The 18462-nt window shown below is 42.6% G+C and overlaps 1 protein-coding gene across 1 annotated transcript in view; it reads right to left on the bottom strand.

Moving 5' to 3' along the window:
- Positions 1–18426, bottom strand: part of Anapc7 (anaphase promoting complex subunit 7) — a 40031-nt gene extending 21605 nt beyond the window's left edge. Inside the window, exons 1-6 of the mRNA XM_050158930.1 lie at positions 18236–18426; positions 11747–11933; positions 11056–11175; positions 4033–4144; positions 3347–3500; positions 1869–2037 (exon numbers count right to left, since the gene is read on the bottom strand). Coding sequence (XP_050014887.1) covers positions 1869–2037; positions 3347–3500; positions 4033–4144; positions 11056–11175; positions 11747–11933; positions 18236–18336 — 843 coding nt within the window. The 5' untranslated portion in view covers positions 18337–18426. The remainder of the gene's footprint in view (positions 1–1868; positions 2038–3346; positions 3501–4032; positions 4145–11055; positions 11176–11746; positions 11934–18235) is intronic.
- Positions 18427–18462: the final 36 nt, after the last annotated feature.

The following is an 18462-nucleotide window of genomic DNA, read 5'->3' as shown; positions in this document are numbered from 1 at the left end:
GTGAACAACTGCCCAAAAAAAAAAAAAAAAAAAAAAAGCATCTCATAATTGCTGTTACTCAAGAGCCCTCAGCCATCAGCACATGCTTACTATGCTGAAAAACACCCAGTCTCAAACAAACAAACAAACAAACAAATAAAAATGGCCTCTGGCCTGTGCCCCAAAAAGCTGTAGTTCTGTTCTGGAATGTAGTTCACTAGGGAACACACCTCTCTCATTCTTCACCCTGCCAAGTCCCTTTCACTCCTCCCTCATGGTTTATAAAGGCCGTGCTGACTCTCACGAACCTCCTCTTACTATTCTCCTTCCTTATCATCCCTTCAAATTCCCACTCCTCACAGCAAGATCAAAGCCACACTTCTGCTGGCCTGGGTTTTGAGTGTAAGTATCCAATTCCAAGCTACCAATGCCATCAGGCTCTTATTTTTCTAAACACTGTAATTTTTTTCTCTCTCTCTTTACTTTTTTTTTGTTGGGTTTTTTGTTTTGTTCTGTGATTTTTGTTTTTTCCAGACAGAAGTATCTCTGTGTAGTTCTGGCTGTCCTGGAACTCACTCTGTAGACCATGCTGACCTCAAATTCAGAGATCTGCCTGCCTCTGCCTCCCAAGTGCTGGAATTAAAGGTGTATACCACTATTGCTGGCTTCTATTCAAGTAGCCCAGAATGGCCAATGAACTTGAACTGCTGACCCTTCTTTTTCTACCTCTCAAGTGCTGGGATTACTAATGTGGTGTAGGTAGACTGACGAGGAATAAACACCAGACGGGAAGATCTTGCACGAACACACTTTCTAGACCGTTCCCACATCTCGATACTTGGGAAGGCCCTTTCATACTCAGTCATCTTTTTTGTTTGGTTGAGTCAGGGTCTCACTGTATAGCTAGCCTTGATCTCACAATCCTGCCTCCTGAGTGTTAGAACTATTGTTCAGTCATTCTTTACTCATCTAAAAAGCCTGCTTGCTGTCCCGAGGCAGAGTCTTCTGTTGGCCTCTGTTGAGTCTTTATGATTTCACTTCTCTCTACCCCGAGCATTCAATTTTTCAAACTGCTGGTCCCTTACCTGTCTCTCAGGCCACTGTTCCTTGTTCCTTTACCTGGAACTGCTTCTAGACCAACAGCTGCTCTGCCTGCTCTGATGACACTTTAACCACTCTGTCCCTTTCCTAATATCCTACTTCTCCATAATTATACTAAGGACAGAGTAAAACCAAACTCCCTAAAAGGACATTAGGGTTCTGCAGATGCCATCAGTCAGCCACATCATAAATTTATAATTCACGGGGACGGGTGCCATGATACCCCTTAAAAGAAAAAGCTAAGCAATGGTCTGTGGGGAGAAAACACTTATATTCAAGTCAAAACAACCACTCAGAATAGAATTAGCTAAGTGTTAGAGACATACGCCAGGACAAGGGAAAGGACTGCTCCAGTAAGGGAGCCTCACAAAAGCTATCTTGAAAAACAACAGTAGCAGAGCTGGGCACCATGGCAGCACATGCCTCCTCGGAAGGTAGGAGCAGGAGAATCAAGAATTCAAAGCCAGGTTCAAGGGTGGCCTGGCTACATGAGACCCTCTCTTCAAACAATAAAAAACAAGGGGCTGGAGAGATGGCTCAGCAATAAAGAGCATGTACTGCTCTTCATATGACCTGAGTGGATTCTCACACCCATGTCACATGGGTCATCCAACTCCTGGAGAATCCAATACCTCTGGCCTCCAAGGGCACTGTACTCACGTGTACATGCCCACACACAGACACAGTTACACACAATTAAAAATAAGCCTAAAAGCAACAACAAAAACCAAGAAACACAAGGTGCCAACGCCACATTCTTTCTGCCTTTTCTCTTAGCTGCCTTTTACAGACACTCTACGGCTGGAGAATTCACCTTTTATCAGATAAGGATCCAACATCTGCGCCTGTTCAAACTTGAGGACGGAGTTCTTACTGTCTCCTGCTCTGAAGTACAGGTCTGCCAAGCTCCCAAGCAGGTCCACGTTGTCTCGCAGTAAGGATTTTTTCTCCAGTGAACTTAAAAGATATTAAATACTAACCCTTAGAATCTGTCATAGAGCTTTAATCATTGCATTTGGGGGCATATAAATGACATACTTTTCTGTATGTACAATATTTTCATAAAAAGGTTTTTGGGGGTTGTTTTTTTGAGGTAGGGTCTACTACTTTATTCAAGTTGGCCTTAAACTCATGATCCTCCACCTCCCAAGTTCTGGTATTTTTACACAGGCACAGTAACTCCTAGCTATAATAATAATAAAGCCAGCAAGATGGCCCAACAGGTAAGGGCAGCACTTGCCACTAAGCCTGATGATCTGCATTTGATCCCTGGGACCTACACAGTAAAAGGAGAGAACAGACTCCTCCAAGTTGTGCCCATGAACAATAAATACATACAAATGCAATTTTAAAAACTTTTAAAAAGGACACATGTTCAACCCAGCCCTAGCACAGCAGCTTACAACTACCTATAAGTTCACTCCCAGGGAATCCAATGGCCTCTGTGCACTTAGCACACACATGGGATACAAACATACATGCAGACTGAACAACCATATACATAAAATTAAATAAATAAAATGGTTTAAAGTTATACAATGAAATTGTGTGTGTATGTGTGTGTATCGAATATAAACCTGGTTATGATTTTCCTTAATTTTTTTTTTTTTGGGACAGGGTTTCACTATGGAGTATTGGCAAGCCTACCTATGCCTCTTGAGTGTTGAGATTAAAGGTGTGTACCACCACACCTAGCAAGACTATAGTTTAAAAAAAACACATAATTTTTATATGTCATTCACAAGTGACAACTACTCATGACTGAAAAAAATATATAGCTTTTTGTCCTAGGACTATGAATAGAAAGAAATGCCAATTACAAAGAGGCACCCTATGTAAGGTGTTACAATAAATACGAAGAAAAAGGCGTGAACATATGACATCCACAGCAGTTTGCTCACTAAGGGTGGCCATCTTCACATGAACAGTCCAGCTTTTCATTTTTACAGGTTCCAACAGTTTATTACATTTGCAACCATTTAGTGCATTAGAAAACACTGCCTAAAGACTGTAATGCCAAGCAGTAAGCATCTACTTTTTCTGCTTTACCAGAAATACATCAGATCTCCAGATAAGCAAAGGGCCTTAAAATCCTTGGATTAAGCCAGGCTTGGTGGCTCATGCCTATAATACCAGCAATAGGGACGCTGAGGCTGGGAGACTGAGGCCAATTCAAGGAAAGCCCAGGCCAAGTAGTAAGATCTTACATTATCTCAGACCATGCCTCCCACCAAAACAATCTCAGAGTTTATATCCTGGCTCTCACCAGATGGTGTTGATTGCTCTCGAGTTGTCCCCAGTGTGTACAAAAGCATATGCTTTAATCCACACGGACAGCCAGTCCAGGTTGGGCACAGTCTGGATCACATTCATCGTCATAGATGCCACTTCTGCGCCTTTTACAGAAAGGGATAACAAACCTAATCCCCCCAAAAGCAAGAGAAAGGTGAGGCATAGCATCTTCCTCCCACAGTGCAGCAAACAGCAGGCTGCATAGCTGCCTTCCCTAGTCTAAGCGATGCATACAACACCAAGAGGTCAGAGCCTCATGAATGGTAAGCACATGCTGCCACTGTGCTATTCCCCTAACCCTTTATTTCAAAATGACAGTATTTAGAAAGTTTTAGGCTTACTCTAGGGACTGGAAAAATGGCTCAATGGTTAAGAGCACTTGCTGTTCTTGCAGAGGATCTGGGTTTGATTTCCAGAACCCACATGACTTAAAACTATCCACAACTCCAGTTCTTGGATTTCAATGTCCTCTTCTATCCTCTACGGGCACCAGGCACACACATTGTTCACAAATATACATACAGGCAAAAAACTCATTCATACAAAATAAAATTAAAGTCTAAAAAAAAATGCCCTACTCTATCTAACGCATACTCATAACTGAGAACTATCATCTTTGACTGCAAATACCCCAGGCAACAGGAAGAAAACTTTCTATACCTAGAATGGCGTCAAGGGCCAAGGGGCACTGCCGCAGGACCTCCTTATAGCTGGTGACTGATGGGCGTTCCTGACCAGCCTTCTTGTACAGGTTTGCCAACATCATGTTTATCTACACACAAAAAACAAAGGACAGTAAAGCAAGTGTATCTGCAAAGGAAGTACTTCACCATGAGCAAGTTCTGATTTTTATTCCCAATTACTATTCTGCTTTCTATTAGAAAAATCTACCCACAGCCCTGTGTAAATTAAGATTGATTCCATTCCTCAAAACAAAGAACAATTATCCTTATTTTTCCTAGTTCTGTAATCCTTCCAAATAACCTCTTTATATCTAACCAAAGATGCTGCTTCTGGGATTAACACAGACTCAAGAAATGCACCAGAATTTTAGTTACTTTGATTTTTGCTGTTAAGATGAATGGCTCCAGAAGTGCTCAAGCTGATATATTTTAAAGATTTTTGTTGTTGTTGTTCGTTTTTGTTTTGAGACAGAGTCTCACTGTGTAGCCCTTTTGGCCTGGATCACATAAAAGATCTACCTGCCTCTTGTAAATGCATGCACCTCCCACCTGTGTTTCTGTGTGTGTGAGTACTGGTGCCCACAGAGGCTGAAGGGGTTAATTACCCTGGAGCTAGAGTTACAGGTGGCTCTGAACCACCTGACATGAGTGCTGAGAACTGAACTCAGGTCCTCTGCAAGAGTTGTACACACTCCCAACTGCTAAAGCCACCCTTCCAGCCTAAACTCGTATTTTAAATTTAGTACTAAAGCATAAGAAAGTGAAGAAGCCAGGCATGGTGGCACGTATCTTTAATCCCAGCACTTGGGAGGCGGAGGTAGGCAGATCTCTGTGAGTTCCAGGACAGCCAGGGTTGTTACATAGAGAAACCCTGTCTTCCAAGCCAGCTACCACCCAGACCCAGATCTATGAGTTAACCCACCCCAACATCCACAGCAATTATGAACTTGAAGCATGTGAAGAGGACGAACCAACAGGATCTCCAAGGGGAGTCCCAGAGAAAGCCCATTATCGGGGGTGTAGCAGAAGCCAGAGGCCTCAAACCAGACAAATGACCCATAGAAGTGAACATTTACAAGTAAAGATGAATGGACTAATGGGTAAACTGTGTGACTCAGCAACATACTACTGCTTCCACCAAGAGATTCTTTTTTCTTTTGTTGTTTTTCTTTTAACTTTTGTTTTGTTTTGGGGGGGAGGTTGCACAGGCAGAAGGGGGAAGCAAAGGGACAGGGAGATCAGTGGAATCTGGAATCATGATGTGAAATCCACAGAGAATCAATAAAGGTTGAGAAAAAAAAACTTTATTCAAAAAAGAAAAAAATGAAGAAATCTTAATTTTTTTTTTTTCCTTCAAGTCAGGGTTTCTCAGAGGCAGGCGGATCTCTGTGAGTTCGAGACCAGCCTGGTCTACAAGAGCTAGTTCCAGGACAGGCTCCAAAGCTACAGAGAAACCCTGTCTTGAAAAACCAAAAAAAAAAAAAAAAAAAAAAAGACAGAGTTTCTCCATGTAGCCTGTCCTGGAACTTGTTTTGTAGACCAGGCTGGCCTCAAACTCACAGATATCCGCTGGCTACTACTTGCCAAGTATTGGGATTAAAGGTGTGCTGTGCGCCACCACCACTGACTGACATTGTCCCAATTTCTAAAAAGACTATTTTTATTTATGTGCACAAATGTGACTGTGTCTGTGAGCATAAGAGTGTGTGGGTGTGCATGGGGGGGCCTTTGGAGATCAGCAGAGGTGGAGCATCCCCTGGAGCTGGACTTACAGGTGGTTATGAGCTACTGATGTGGGTGCTGGGAAACTAACTCTGGCCCCAGGAAGAACAGCAAACACTTAACTGATGAGCCATCCTGAGCTTCAATCTCATTGTGTACCTAAGGAGGACCTTGAATTCCTGATCCTTATGCCTCACCTCCTAAGCACAGGATGACAGACAGGTACAACTGGCTGCTAGCTTTTTTTTTAAGTTTTTTATTTAGTAGTTCAGCCTGGCTATTCCACAAATTTACAGCAATCCTCCAGCCTCAGTTTCCTAAATGCTGTAATTACAGGCATGAGCCACAACACCGAGCTTACAACATTTGACATAGATGTTTAAGAAGGATCAGATACCCCACACACACCAAATAAATTACATAAACCAAGGAAAACAGACAGACAAACTTGGCTTCTGGCAGACTAAGTATGGTCTACTACTTAAACTAGAACTGTCTACTCACCATATTGAGACAAACCCCCCCCCCCAAAAAAACCTCAAAGTGATCTCCAAAAGTGACATGACTCAAAGACTAAGCACATTATTTAAATCCAGTGAGATAAGACATCTACATTTCAGAAAAATTTAAATATGGTACTTAATAAAGCTATTTCAAAAGAAATCATTCATTAAAAACCCTATAATCCTATACCTATAATCCCCAGCACTAGAGAGGCAGATGCAGATGATCACAAGTTCAAGGCTAAGTTGGGATACATACTGAAAACCTCTCAAAAAAAGAGACCCAAACATGAGAGCTGGAGAGATTGCTCAGTGGGTAAGCGCACTTGTTGCTCTTACAGAGGACCCAGGTTTGTTTCCCAGTGCTCACATGGTACTTCACATCCATCTATAACTCCATTTCCAGGTAGTTTGTTCATTTATTAGGCTGAATGGTTTTTTTTTGGTTTTTCAAGACAGGGTTTCTCTCTATAGATCGGGTTGTCCTGGAACTCATGCTGTACATCAGGCTGGCCTCCAGCTCAGAGATTTGCCTGCCTCTACCTCCTAAGTACTGGAATTAAAGGCATGTGCCACCACCACCTGGCAATTTCCAATACCCTCTTCTGACCTCCACAGGTACCAAGCACACATATGCTGCACATACATATATGCATGCAAATACATATACAAAAAAACAATAAGGCCAGATGGTGGTGGCACACACCTTTAATCTCAGCACTCGGGGGCAGAGACAGGTGGATCTCTGAGTTCAAGGCCATCCTGGTCTACAGAACAAGTTCTAAGAAGGCTCCAAAGGGTTTCCAAAGAGAAACCCTGTCCCGAAAAACCAAAAAGAAAGAAATGAATAAACTTATTACAAAAACACCTAACCAGGGCAGCAAGCAGGCTCAGTAGGTGAAAGCACTTGCTGCACATGCCTGACAACCTGAGCCAATCCCTGTGGAAGTAGAGAATGGACTCCTGAAAGTTGCTCTGACTTCTGGTGCAGTGCTGTCACACACAGTAGCAGTGAAGTAAAATAAATAAATAAATAAAACACTCTCGCTCCTACCCCTACATTTCCAAGAAAAACTAAAAGTATCAAAGAATGTACAAATTACAAAGATGAAGGTTGGGCTCAGTGGACACAGTGCAGGCAACCACAAGAATCTTGAATTTAAATCCCCAGGACTCTTGTAACAGTTGGGTACTGCAGCTTGCAACTGCAACCCTAGGACTGACAACTCACTGACCAGCCATTCGAGCCAAAAACATGGATCACTAAGTTCAGTGAGAGACCCTGTCTCAAAAAAAAAAGGTGGGGGGCTGGAGAGATGGCTCAGTGGTTAAGAGCAGTGCCTGCTCTTCCAAAGGTCCTGAGTTCAATTCCCAGCAACCACATGGTGGCTCACAACCATCTGTCATGGGGTCTGGTGCCCTCTTCTGGCCTGCAGGCATACACACAGACAGAATATTGTATACATAATAAATAAATAAATATTTTTTAAAAAAAAAAGGTGGAAAGACTAAAAGAGACATTCCAACATTAGCCTCTGGCCTCCTCATAGACCCACACAGGCAAGTACACTAACACACACAAACATACAGTGCACATGCTAACATATAAGTGTACACAACATACTAACATACAAGTGCCCAGGACACACTGTAACAAAGAGTGTACAGCATATTCACTAAGATACAAGTAAACCTCAAACAATAACATACAAGTATATACAAATAGACACAGAAATTAAAAGACAGATAATCTTTATGGTACAAAGAGAAAACGACCATGCCCCAATTTAGGCTCTAAACAAGATGGTATTTGGTAGATTGTTAACCTGAGGAAAGCAGCGGCTATGAGAGCACAAAAGTAAAAAAATCTTTAAAATTTTCAGTTATCTGCAACTTGACATACCAGATATCATGTGTTTACTCAACACAGTGGCTCTGAAAAGAACATCTGTTTCAATTATAAACCTCAGTATATAAGTCTTATACAAAACTTAATTCACACTGATGCCTACACTGAAATAATAAAATGCTATAAATTAAACTATTTTATTTGGCTTTAGGTAGTGCATTTTAGAGGTCATTTTGAAAATGCAAAGAGAAGGGGCTGGAAAGATGGCTTGGATGTTAAGAGCACTGGCCACTGGCTGCTCTTCCAGAGGTCCTGAGTTTAATTCCCAGCAACTACATGGTGGCTCACAACCGTTTATAATGAGATCTGGTTCATACACGTAGTTCATACTGTAAACACAATAAATTTTTTTTTAAAAAAATTGTAAACAGAAGGCTAGAGAGACAGCTCAGCAGTTAAGAGCACTGCTGCTGATCCAGAGGACCTGTGTTCAATTCCTAGCACCTACATGACATCTTGCAACCATCAGAACTCCACTTGCAAGTAATCTAACGACCTCTTTTGACTTCACTGGGCACCAAGCAAGCATGTGATGCATATACATACATACAGGCAAAACATTCACACACATAATTAAATCTTTAAAAATTACAAAAAAAAAAAAAAAAAAAAAAAAAAAAAAAAAAAAAGGCAGTGATGGCTTAAGGCTTTAATTTCAGCAGAGGCAGGTGGATCTCTATGAGTTCAAGGCCAGCCTGGTCCACAGAGCAAGTTCCAAGACAGCCAGGGCTACACAGAAAAACCCTGTCTCAAACAAACAAACAAACAAACAAACAAACAAACCCCAACACACACACAAGAAAAGGATAGACACCTAAAGCACTGTTTACAGCACTTTATTTTCGTAGAATAGTATTTTAAAAAGTAATTTTACACCTAGGGGTATTGCTCAGTGGTAACATGCTTGTTTGGCAAACACAGAGCTGTAAGCCCAATTCCCAGTTCAGAAAAAAAGAATCAAAGAAAGAAAAAGGCTATTTTTATATTCATGAACTTAATAAGCTTTCAAAAAGATTCACAAAGAAAATGCAAAAACGCTATTAGCTATAAAAAAATAAAATATTTACAATTGCTAAGTTGTCCTCCCTGCCAGGGCATACATATACATAGTTCAGATGTCTAACCAGTTCCAGTTAAAAGCACACTCTTTAATACACTACCAAATTAAACACAAATATATATTTTGCCAGTATGTACCAAGGGATAATGTAGTCTTCTTGTGTATGTGCTCATGTGTAGATGCATGCAAGTATGTGGGTACATACATACACACGTGTGGAGTCCAGAATCAACCCTGTATGTCTACTGAGATGCCATTTCCCATTGACATTGGAACTCGGAAATCTACTACACTGGATGGCCAGCCTGTTGTCACCCCAGCTCTGGGGCTATAGACATGTGCTGCTACAGAGGGCTTTTTACATTGGCACTGAGCATCCAAATGCTGGTCCTCATGTTTACATAGCAAGCATTCAATCCACTGAGCCACCTCCTCAGTTCAAAGAGTAGCTTGTAGTTTTGATTTTACAAAGGGAAAGATTAATACAATATTCCTGTTATCAAATGACCACGCCATTAAATATAAAAAAGGAAGAAGCTTTTTAAAAGTGTATTTGGACCTGCAGTACTCTTCAGATCACTATTCCTGAGATGAAGAAATGTCAAAGAGGGACAGGAGGGAGCTGTCAGTGTTAAGAACATGTATCTATTACTCTTCCAGAGGACCTGAACTCAGTTCCCGGCACCCACATCAGGTAGCTTACAACTGCCTGTAACTCCAGATCCAGGGGGATCTCACACCCCTAGCCTCTGCAGGTACACACACACACACTCTCTCACACACACACAATTAAAAATAATAAAAACGGGCTGGAGAGGTGGCTCAGTGGTTAAGAGCATTGCTGCTATTCCAGAGGTTCCAGAGGACTTAAATTTGGTTCTCAACACCCACATCAGATGGCTCACAACTAATGTTAATTCCAGCTCCAGGAGATTCAATGCCTCTGTGAGCACCTGTACTAATATACACATAACAACACATAGACACACAAATCTTTAAAAAAAGAGAAAGAGAAAGAAAAAAAAGGAAGGACGGAAGGACGGAAGGACGGAAGGAAGGAAGGAAGGAAGGAAGGAAGGAAGGAAGGAAGGAAGGAAGGAAGGAAGGACGGACAGCAGGCAGGCAGGCTAAGGAATAGCTGAGTCTGGTGGTGCAAGCCTGTGATCCCAACTACAAGGCTGGATGGGATAGGAATCATCAAAGTCCAAGCCAGTCCTGGTTATACAGTTTAAGGACAGCCTAAGTAACTCAGTCAGACTTTGTTTCCAGATTAAAATTTTAGATAAAAAGAAAAGGTCATGGCTACAGCTTAGTGATGGGGGCTTGCTGAGCATGCCTGAAGCCCTGGGTTGGATCTCCAGTACCTCAAAACCAAGCCAAACATTTTTCCTGTTATTTGTCTGTTTGGGGATAGCCTTGAACACCTGGTTTTCCTCCTCCTCCATCTCAAGTGCTAGGATCATAGGTGAACGCCACTATACCTAACTGAATTTTCAGGGCTCTTTAACAAAGTCAACCTTCCATCTGTCTGAACCCCAACTCCACTACTAGGGAGAAAGTGTTAAGAATGAGAGTGATTGCTGGGCTGTGGTGGAACACGCCTTTAATCCTAGCACTTGGGAGGGAGGTGGATCTCTGTGAGTTAGAGGCCAGTCTGGCCAGAGCTGTTTCAAAGAGAAACTCTGTCTGGGGGGAAAAAAATGAGAGAGCCATGAGAAGAATGATCAGACAGACTTCCTGAAACATGGAGAACATACAGGATGAGGCAGGGTGAACAGAACTGGGGAAGAGGAAACTTCAGCTTACTTTAGGAGTTCTCTGTCTTGAAGGAATCCCGTCAAGTATAGCGATGGCATCTTTGTCTAGTTTCAGCATTGTATAACACTCAGCCATTTTGTATTTCACTTCAATTTCAGAAGGAAGACACTTCAAGATAACAAAAAACATCTCTTCAAAATATGATCTCAACAGTGTGACAGTTCTTCAAAAGATTAGACAGGGTAAGTCATCTTATAACCTAGCAATCTGCTCCTAGATATATAATCGAGAAATAAAAACAAGCTCACCCAAAAACTTGGGCACAAACCTTTACAGCCACATTACTCATGGTAGACAGGAATAAGCAACCCAATGTTCATCAATGAATAGATAAACAAAATGCAGCATGCATGTACCACGGAATATTACATGATAACAAAATGAATGGTTTCAACCCATACTTCAACCCTGTCTCTCAAAAAAAAAAAAAAAAAAAAAAAAAAACACCAAAAAACAATTTGTGTGTGTGTGTGTGTGCACGCGCGCCAAAGACTGGGCATTGGTGGTGCATACATCTTTAATCTCAGCTCTCAGGAGGGAGACACAGGAAGATCTCTGTGAGTTTGAGACCAATATGGTCTACAGAGTGGGTTCCTATACATTCAAGGCTACTTACACAGAGAAACCCTGTCTTAAAAACCCCAAATAAATAAACAAATTAATCAATTCTTTTAATCACCTGGCTCTGTGGAGTAGACGCAGAATTTCCAGTTGAAGGTCTCACTTTTGAAGTTTTACTCAAGGCTTTCTTCTGCTGTAAAGCCATGGTATACTTACTCACAGCATTACGGTACTCCTTATCGTGAAAGAGAGAATCTGCATGATACACCAAAAGCTGGTACTTTTGAGACGGGGAAAACAGCTCACTAGAAAACAAAAGAAGCAAATCCCACATAGGTTATTTTGAAGATTAGAAAGAATGCCTGCTGTGGCATATTAATTTAATGTTACTCTATCTAAAACACCTGATTGGTCTGAAAGACTGGGGCTGGAGAGATGGCTCAGAGGTTAAGCGCACTGGTTGCTGTTCCAGAGTTCAATTGCTCTTCCTGAGTTCAACTCCCAGCAACCACCTGGTGGCTCACAATCATCTGTAATGAGATCTGGTACTCTTTTTCTGGCCTGCAGGGATACATGCAGACAGAACACTGTATACATGATAAATAAACAAACCCCTTAAAAAAAAAAGCTGAATGGCCAATAGTTGGACAGGAGAGCGATAGGTGGGGCTGCCAGGGAGAGAGAATAAATAGGAGAAACATAGGTTCCAGAGATAAAAGAGGGAGAGCAAGAAAAGGAGAAGAGTAGAAAGACAGGGGCCAGCCTCCCAGCCACACAGCCAGCCATGGAGTAAGAATGAAAGAAAGTCCAGAAATAAAACGTTGTTAAAAAGAAATAGGATAATTTAAGTTAGAAAAGTTGGCTAGAACAAGCCAAGCAAAGACTGGGCATTCATAAGTAAGAATAAGACTCCATATATTTATTTGGGAGTTAGGTGGGAGGCCCACAAAGAGTTAAAAAAAATTACACCTTGGTGTTTACTTAAGCCTAACAAAAAGTATTGTATGTTAGTTTATAGAAAAGTTAGTATACATTAAGTGCAAGTAGGTAAATAAGAGGCACAACATTTGAACACCATGAAAATACAGCCAACACATCGAGTATGATATCTTACTGTATTCTGATTTTGTGCAACTTAGTGTTTTCTTAATACTGAAGCTAAATAATACCTATAAATCAAATCCAATAAAATGATAAAGAAAAATGTTTTCCTTCTCTTTTTAAGGCCCTTCCACCCTCTTCCTGCATTTTGAGACAATGCCTCACTCTGTAGCCCAGGCAACCTTGAATTTATGGCAGTCCTCCTGCTTCTGCCTTGGAAGTGATGGGATTATAGAATGGCCCCCTATGCCTACTCAATAAGACCTCTCAGTTTAGCACTGTTTTATATACACCTATATTACCTTAGGTTAACATCAAATTTTAAGGATAATATTGGCCAAGGATATCAATCTCAACAACTTGACTATTATTACCAAAGGGCAGAGACTCCAGAAAGAAAAAAATTTACCACTATGAATTCTTTTTAGAAAAACACTGAAAAAGCAAGCACCTGAACTGGGCATGGAGGCATAAGCCTTTAATCACAGCATTAGGGAGCCAGAAATAGGTGGATCTCTGTGAGTTCAAGACTAGCCTACTCTACAGAGTTCCAGGACAACACAGAGAAACCCTGACTGGAAAAACCAAAACAAACAAAACAAGCACCCAAAAAATTGAAAGCCAGTGTGAGAACAGAATAGGAAAGTCAAAGTGGCAGGATGAAAAAGGATTAGCCTTAAGAAGCCTTTTTAGGGCCGGGGCGATGGTGGCGCACGCCTTTAATCCCAGCACTGGAGAGGCAGAGGCAGGCGGATCTCTGTGAGTTCGAGACCAGCCTGGTCTACAGAGCTAGTTCCAGGACAGGCTCTAAAGCCACAGAGAAACCCTGTCTCGAAAAAAGTCTTTTTAGAAAGTCATCACTATTACTTATATGTGTACATTGTTCCCAGAAGAGAATGTTGGATCCCCTGGAAAGTAACTGATATGGGTTCTGGGAACCAAACTCAAGTCCTCTGCAAGAGCAGCAAGAATTCTTAAAACTATGGAGCTAGCTCTCCAGGATCTGAAAGTCTCTTTTTAATTTCACATACAAAAAACAAACTTTTCAACACTAGAAGCACTATTAATCATCTTGACTCTCAGTGTTTAAAAATAATGTAAGGGAATCCATATTCTCAAACGTTGTTTTTTTCAGTATTTCATATCAAGCCCAAGGCCTCACAAATGCCAGGCAAGCCTTCTATCACAGAAGTTCATCCTTTACTCTCAAAAAGAAACCATTTTAACCAGTCCTTATCAGCAAGGTTAAATGCCTGGACACTGCTTTACTTTTTGTCCTGCATGGGTTATCCATCCAAGGTCTCTGCACGCTAGGCAAGCATTCGATCCACAGCTCTATCTGAAACCCTGATCAGATAATTCCAGTCCTACTCCTTGCAAACTAATTGAGGATTATGCATTTCTCTCTATCAGGTAAAGAAGAGACTGAGACAAAGAATTCTATAAGCAGGCATGCATATTAAAAACAGTGGAAGCCATAAGTGGTGGCACAGGCCTTTAATTCACTGACACTCAGAAGGCAGAAGCAGGTAGATCTCTATGAGTTTAAGTCAGCCTGGTCTAATACCCAGTTCCAGGACAGCCAGAACTACATATCAAGGAGTAGATAATGGCTCAGTGATTAAGAGCACTGGCTGCTCTTCCATAGGTCCTGAGTTAAATTCCCAGCAGCTGGTGACCGTTTCTGGTGTTTAAGCATACATGCAGACAGAATATGTATACATAATAAATAATTTTTAAATAAAAAAGACCTACGCATTGAGACCATGTCTTAAACAAACGTGATAAGGGAGAGGGCTATTTTAAAACCCCAACAACTAGGTACCACTACCAGGTATGGTCATCTCTTGTAGTCATAGCATTTATTTGGAAGCAGAGGCAGGATGACAAGGCATTCTAAGAACTAACTTTGGCTATATATATAATCAGTTCAAAATCAGTCTGGGCTATGACCCTTTCAAAAAGAGGAGTGGGGGTGACTCCACAGTTAAGAGCATCTGGGATTTTTGGGTTTTTTGTTTTGGTTTTTCTAGACAAGGTTTCTCTGTAGTTTTGGAGCCTATCCTGGAACTAGTCCTTGTAGACCAGGCTGGCCTCAAACTCACAGAGATCTGCCTGCCTCTACCTCCCGAGTGCTGGGATTAAAGACTTGTGCCACCGCCACCTGCGAGCATCTGGGTTTTTATAGAGGATCCAGGTCTAGCTCCCAACACACCTATCAGGCAGCTTACAACTACCTGTGACTCCAGTTCTGACCTCCAAGGAATCCGATGCCCTCTTCTGGTCTCTGAAGGCATCATGCGTACACATGGTACACGTGTGTGTGTGTGTGTGTGTGTGTGTGTGTGTGTGTGTGTATGTGTATGCAGATGCATACACATAAAAAAACAGAAATTCCAAGCAATCATTCCCTAATCCTATTTCCCTTGGAAGGCACTAATCTGTGGTACCTTCTTAAAAATAATTTTATTATTATTTATGTGTACTCGTATGCCTGTGTACATGCACACACACAAAACCAAAAATCATTTTTAAAAAAAATCAAGTGCAATAGAACATGTCTATAATCTCAGAACTTGGATGTGGAGGCAGGAGGATGAAGAGTTCAAGGTCAGTCTGAGCTTCACCAAGACCCTGTCTCAAAAAGTAAAACAAAGCTGGGCATAATGACTCAAGTCTAATCCCAGCATTCTAGAGGCAGAGGCAAGTGGATCTGAGTTCACACCTAGCCTACTTTATAGTTCCAGGGCAGCCAGGGCTATGCAGAGAAACTAGGTGGGGGGTGGTGTGGTGTGAGACAACCTGCTCTTGTACACTGTAAAGATTTGTCACTCACACTGGTTTAACAAACCAGTAGCCAGACTAAGAGAATTCTGGGAAGAGGAAGGAGGTTGCAAACCAGACACAGAGGAAGCAAGATGAGAATGCCTTACTGAGAAAAAGTACCAAGCAACATGGCTAAACATAGATAAGAATTATCGGTTAAGTTGTAAGAGCTAGTTAATAATAAGCCTGAGCTTATAGGCCAAACAGTTTATAATTAATTTAAGCCTCTGTGTATTTCTTTGGAACTGAATGGCTGCAGGACCAGACAGGACAGAAACTTCTACAACAACCAAAGAGCAGAGAATGAATAAAGAGATGGGCTGCTTGCTCAATTTTGGACCTTACTCATCCATCTTCCTTATCCAAAGGAAACGGGTTTTTCATGTATTATTCCAGAGATACATCATAGACACATTACAAAGCAAGTGTGTTACAGCATATACTGACCACTTTGTGGGTAGAGCAGTATCTTAGGTATCAAACGCGTATTTTTCAGTATATACATATAATCAGGCATTTCAAGAGTCTGTTTGCTTTTAGTGGTACCAGGAACCCACATCTGGGTCTTACACATGCTAAGTGGGCTCTCCATGTCTGAGTTACATCTCCAGCCTTAGGAAAGCTATCACAAACCAGACCAACCTTTGATTCCTTGAGTTTATTATGTAACTTTATATAAAGTATTTAGCCATCTTGACCTCTTTTTTAAAAAAAATGTATTTTGGGTAGTGCTAATGATGAAACCTAGGGCCTCAAACATTCTACTTAAGTATTGTACCACTTAACTATGTCACCAGTACTGCTTTTTATTATTTTCTTTCTTTTTAAATTTATTTATATTTTATTATGAGTATTCTGTATGCATACCTGCATGCCAGAAGAGGGCATCACATCCTATTATAGATGGGTGTGAGCCACCATGTGATTGCTGGGAATGAACTCAGGATCTCTCGAAGAGTAGCCAGTGCTTTTAACCCCTAAGCCATCTCTCCAGCCAGCCCCACTAGTCCCATTTTAACTGTTTTTAGTTTGTTTTTTTTTTTTAACAGGGTGTACACTGTCGATTAAAAAAACTTCAAAATATAAAGGATAAATGTAGGAACCTAAATGCTTCCATAGCTAAAAAACTGCCAATCCAACCTAATGAGAAAAAGCACAGGTTAGCTATGTTTAGTCTAACTAGAGAAGCAAACTGCTTCAAACAATGCTATAACATCATTAAGACCAAAGAATAAAGATTAGGGCAGCTGGGCAGTGATGGCACACACTTTTAATCCCAGTACTCCGGAGGCAGAGGCAGGTGGATTTCTGTGAGTTCAAAGCCAGCCTGGTTTACAAAGCAGGACAACACAAAGAAACCTTTTCTAGAAATCCCTCCCCCTAAAAAAGATTAGGGGATTGCCTACGACCAATCACACTGACCCAGGAGGAAAGGCTCCAGAATGAACACAGGTTGAGAGACCAGTGTTCCCCATCTCACACTAAGATGGTGATAAAACGATGCGTGTGACTGGTAAGGCCCACAGCACACCAATAAGTGAAATGGGGGATACAGGTCCTTCAAAGTCTTTGGCTGTCTGACCTAGACCAGCTTCAGCCAAGCCAAAAGCAAACAGCTGCACAGAGTAGAAGATTCCACTGTAACATCATCTGGAGGCCCTAATGGTGGATTACAATAAAAATGACCCCAATCAGAGACAACTAGAATTCAAATACCCTAGCTCCTCTATGTTCTCTATGACCTCGCCTGACACACAGGACCTCCTGCGGTCTGCACAGCTCCTCAGCACTTTCAGGAAGTTCAGGAGTGCTTCTCACAAATGGGAACTGGGCTTTTTCAACAGGCGGCAAGAGTTAAGCAGAAAATCAAAAAAGGTCAATTCTGGTGGCGGGAGATCTGTTTAGGAAGTGACTTGCGCTGAAACCTGAACCGGGAGGCAGTTCTAAAGTGAAGACTAAGCAGGGGCCGCAGGTGTCAATCAGCATGTGCACCGCAGTAGCTCAAAACACAACCAGGGAGGCTGGCCCGCAGTGAGCTCGGGCTTCAGGAGAAACGGGAGAAAAGAAGGAATCGCTCGGCTTGGGGAGCCACGCGGAAGAGTGAGCATGATGGGGGAATTTTGAAGCAGGGTCCAACAAGCATCCAAGGCTTCATCTGAGACTTAGTAAACACGGCCAGAAATGTCACTCAGTTGGCAGTGCTTGCATAACCTTCATGAAGTGCCGGGATCGATCCCCAGCACCAAAAGAACACCGAGCATGGTAGTGCAAACCCCTGCGACCCCAGCTTCTGGGAGGCGGAGGCAGAAGCGTAGTAAGTTCAAGCCCATCCTCGGCTAGACAGCCCGCTGCAGGCTAGCCTGGTCTACAAGAGGCCCTGTTTACAAACAAAACCAAACGAGGCGCTACACGGCGGCTGCCTCGGGCCTTACAAAACGCTGCAGGGAAACTTTTAAAAAAAGGCGCCACTCGGCGAGCCAAGGATGCTTTCGGCGCCGAGTGTAGCGGCCCCCGTCCTACGCCGCGGCGGGACCTCCAGGTCTGACACTCGGGGGACGGGGTCTCTGGGAGGCCGCCGCTGCCGGAAGAGGCCTCGCCGCCTGCAGCCTCGGCGGGGCCACACGGTTCCTCCACCACCTCAGCCCCGGCTCCCAGACCGCCGCTCCCCGCCTCCACTCACGGGTTGTTATTACTCATGGTCAGCAGCAAGCTGCTGAGGAGCCGCACGTTGGAGTGCAGCCCCGCGGCCGCCATGTCCCGCACATGGTCTATCACGCTCATCCTGCCCGGCGACAGCGCGGCCCAGCAGCAGCTGACAGAACGCCCGAGAGCGGAGCGGAGCCTCGGGGAAGGTTCCAAAATGGCGGCGGCGCTGGGGTCCTTCGGGTCCAGACGCGGCTCCACCCC

This window comes from Alexandromys fortis, unplaced genomic scaffold (genome assembly GCF_014885135.2).
Source record: "Alexandromys fortis isolate MF-2015 unplaced genomic scaffold, M_Fortis_MF-2015_v1.1 scaffold_90, whole genome shotgun sequence".
Classification (NCBI taxonomy): domain Eukaryota; kingdom Metazoa; phylum Chordata; class Mammalia; order Rodentia; family Cricetidae; genus Alexandromys; species Alexandromys fortis.
The sequence above is the reverse complement of the archived record's forward strand: the minus strand, read 5'-3'. Positions and strand labels throughout refer to the sequence as shown.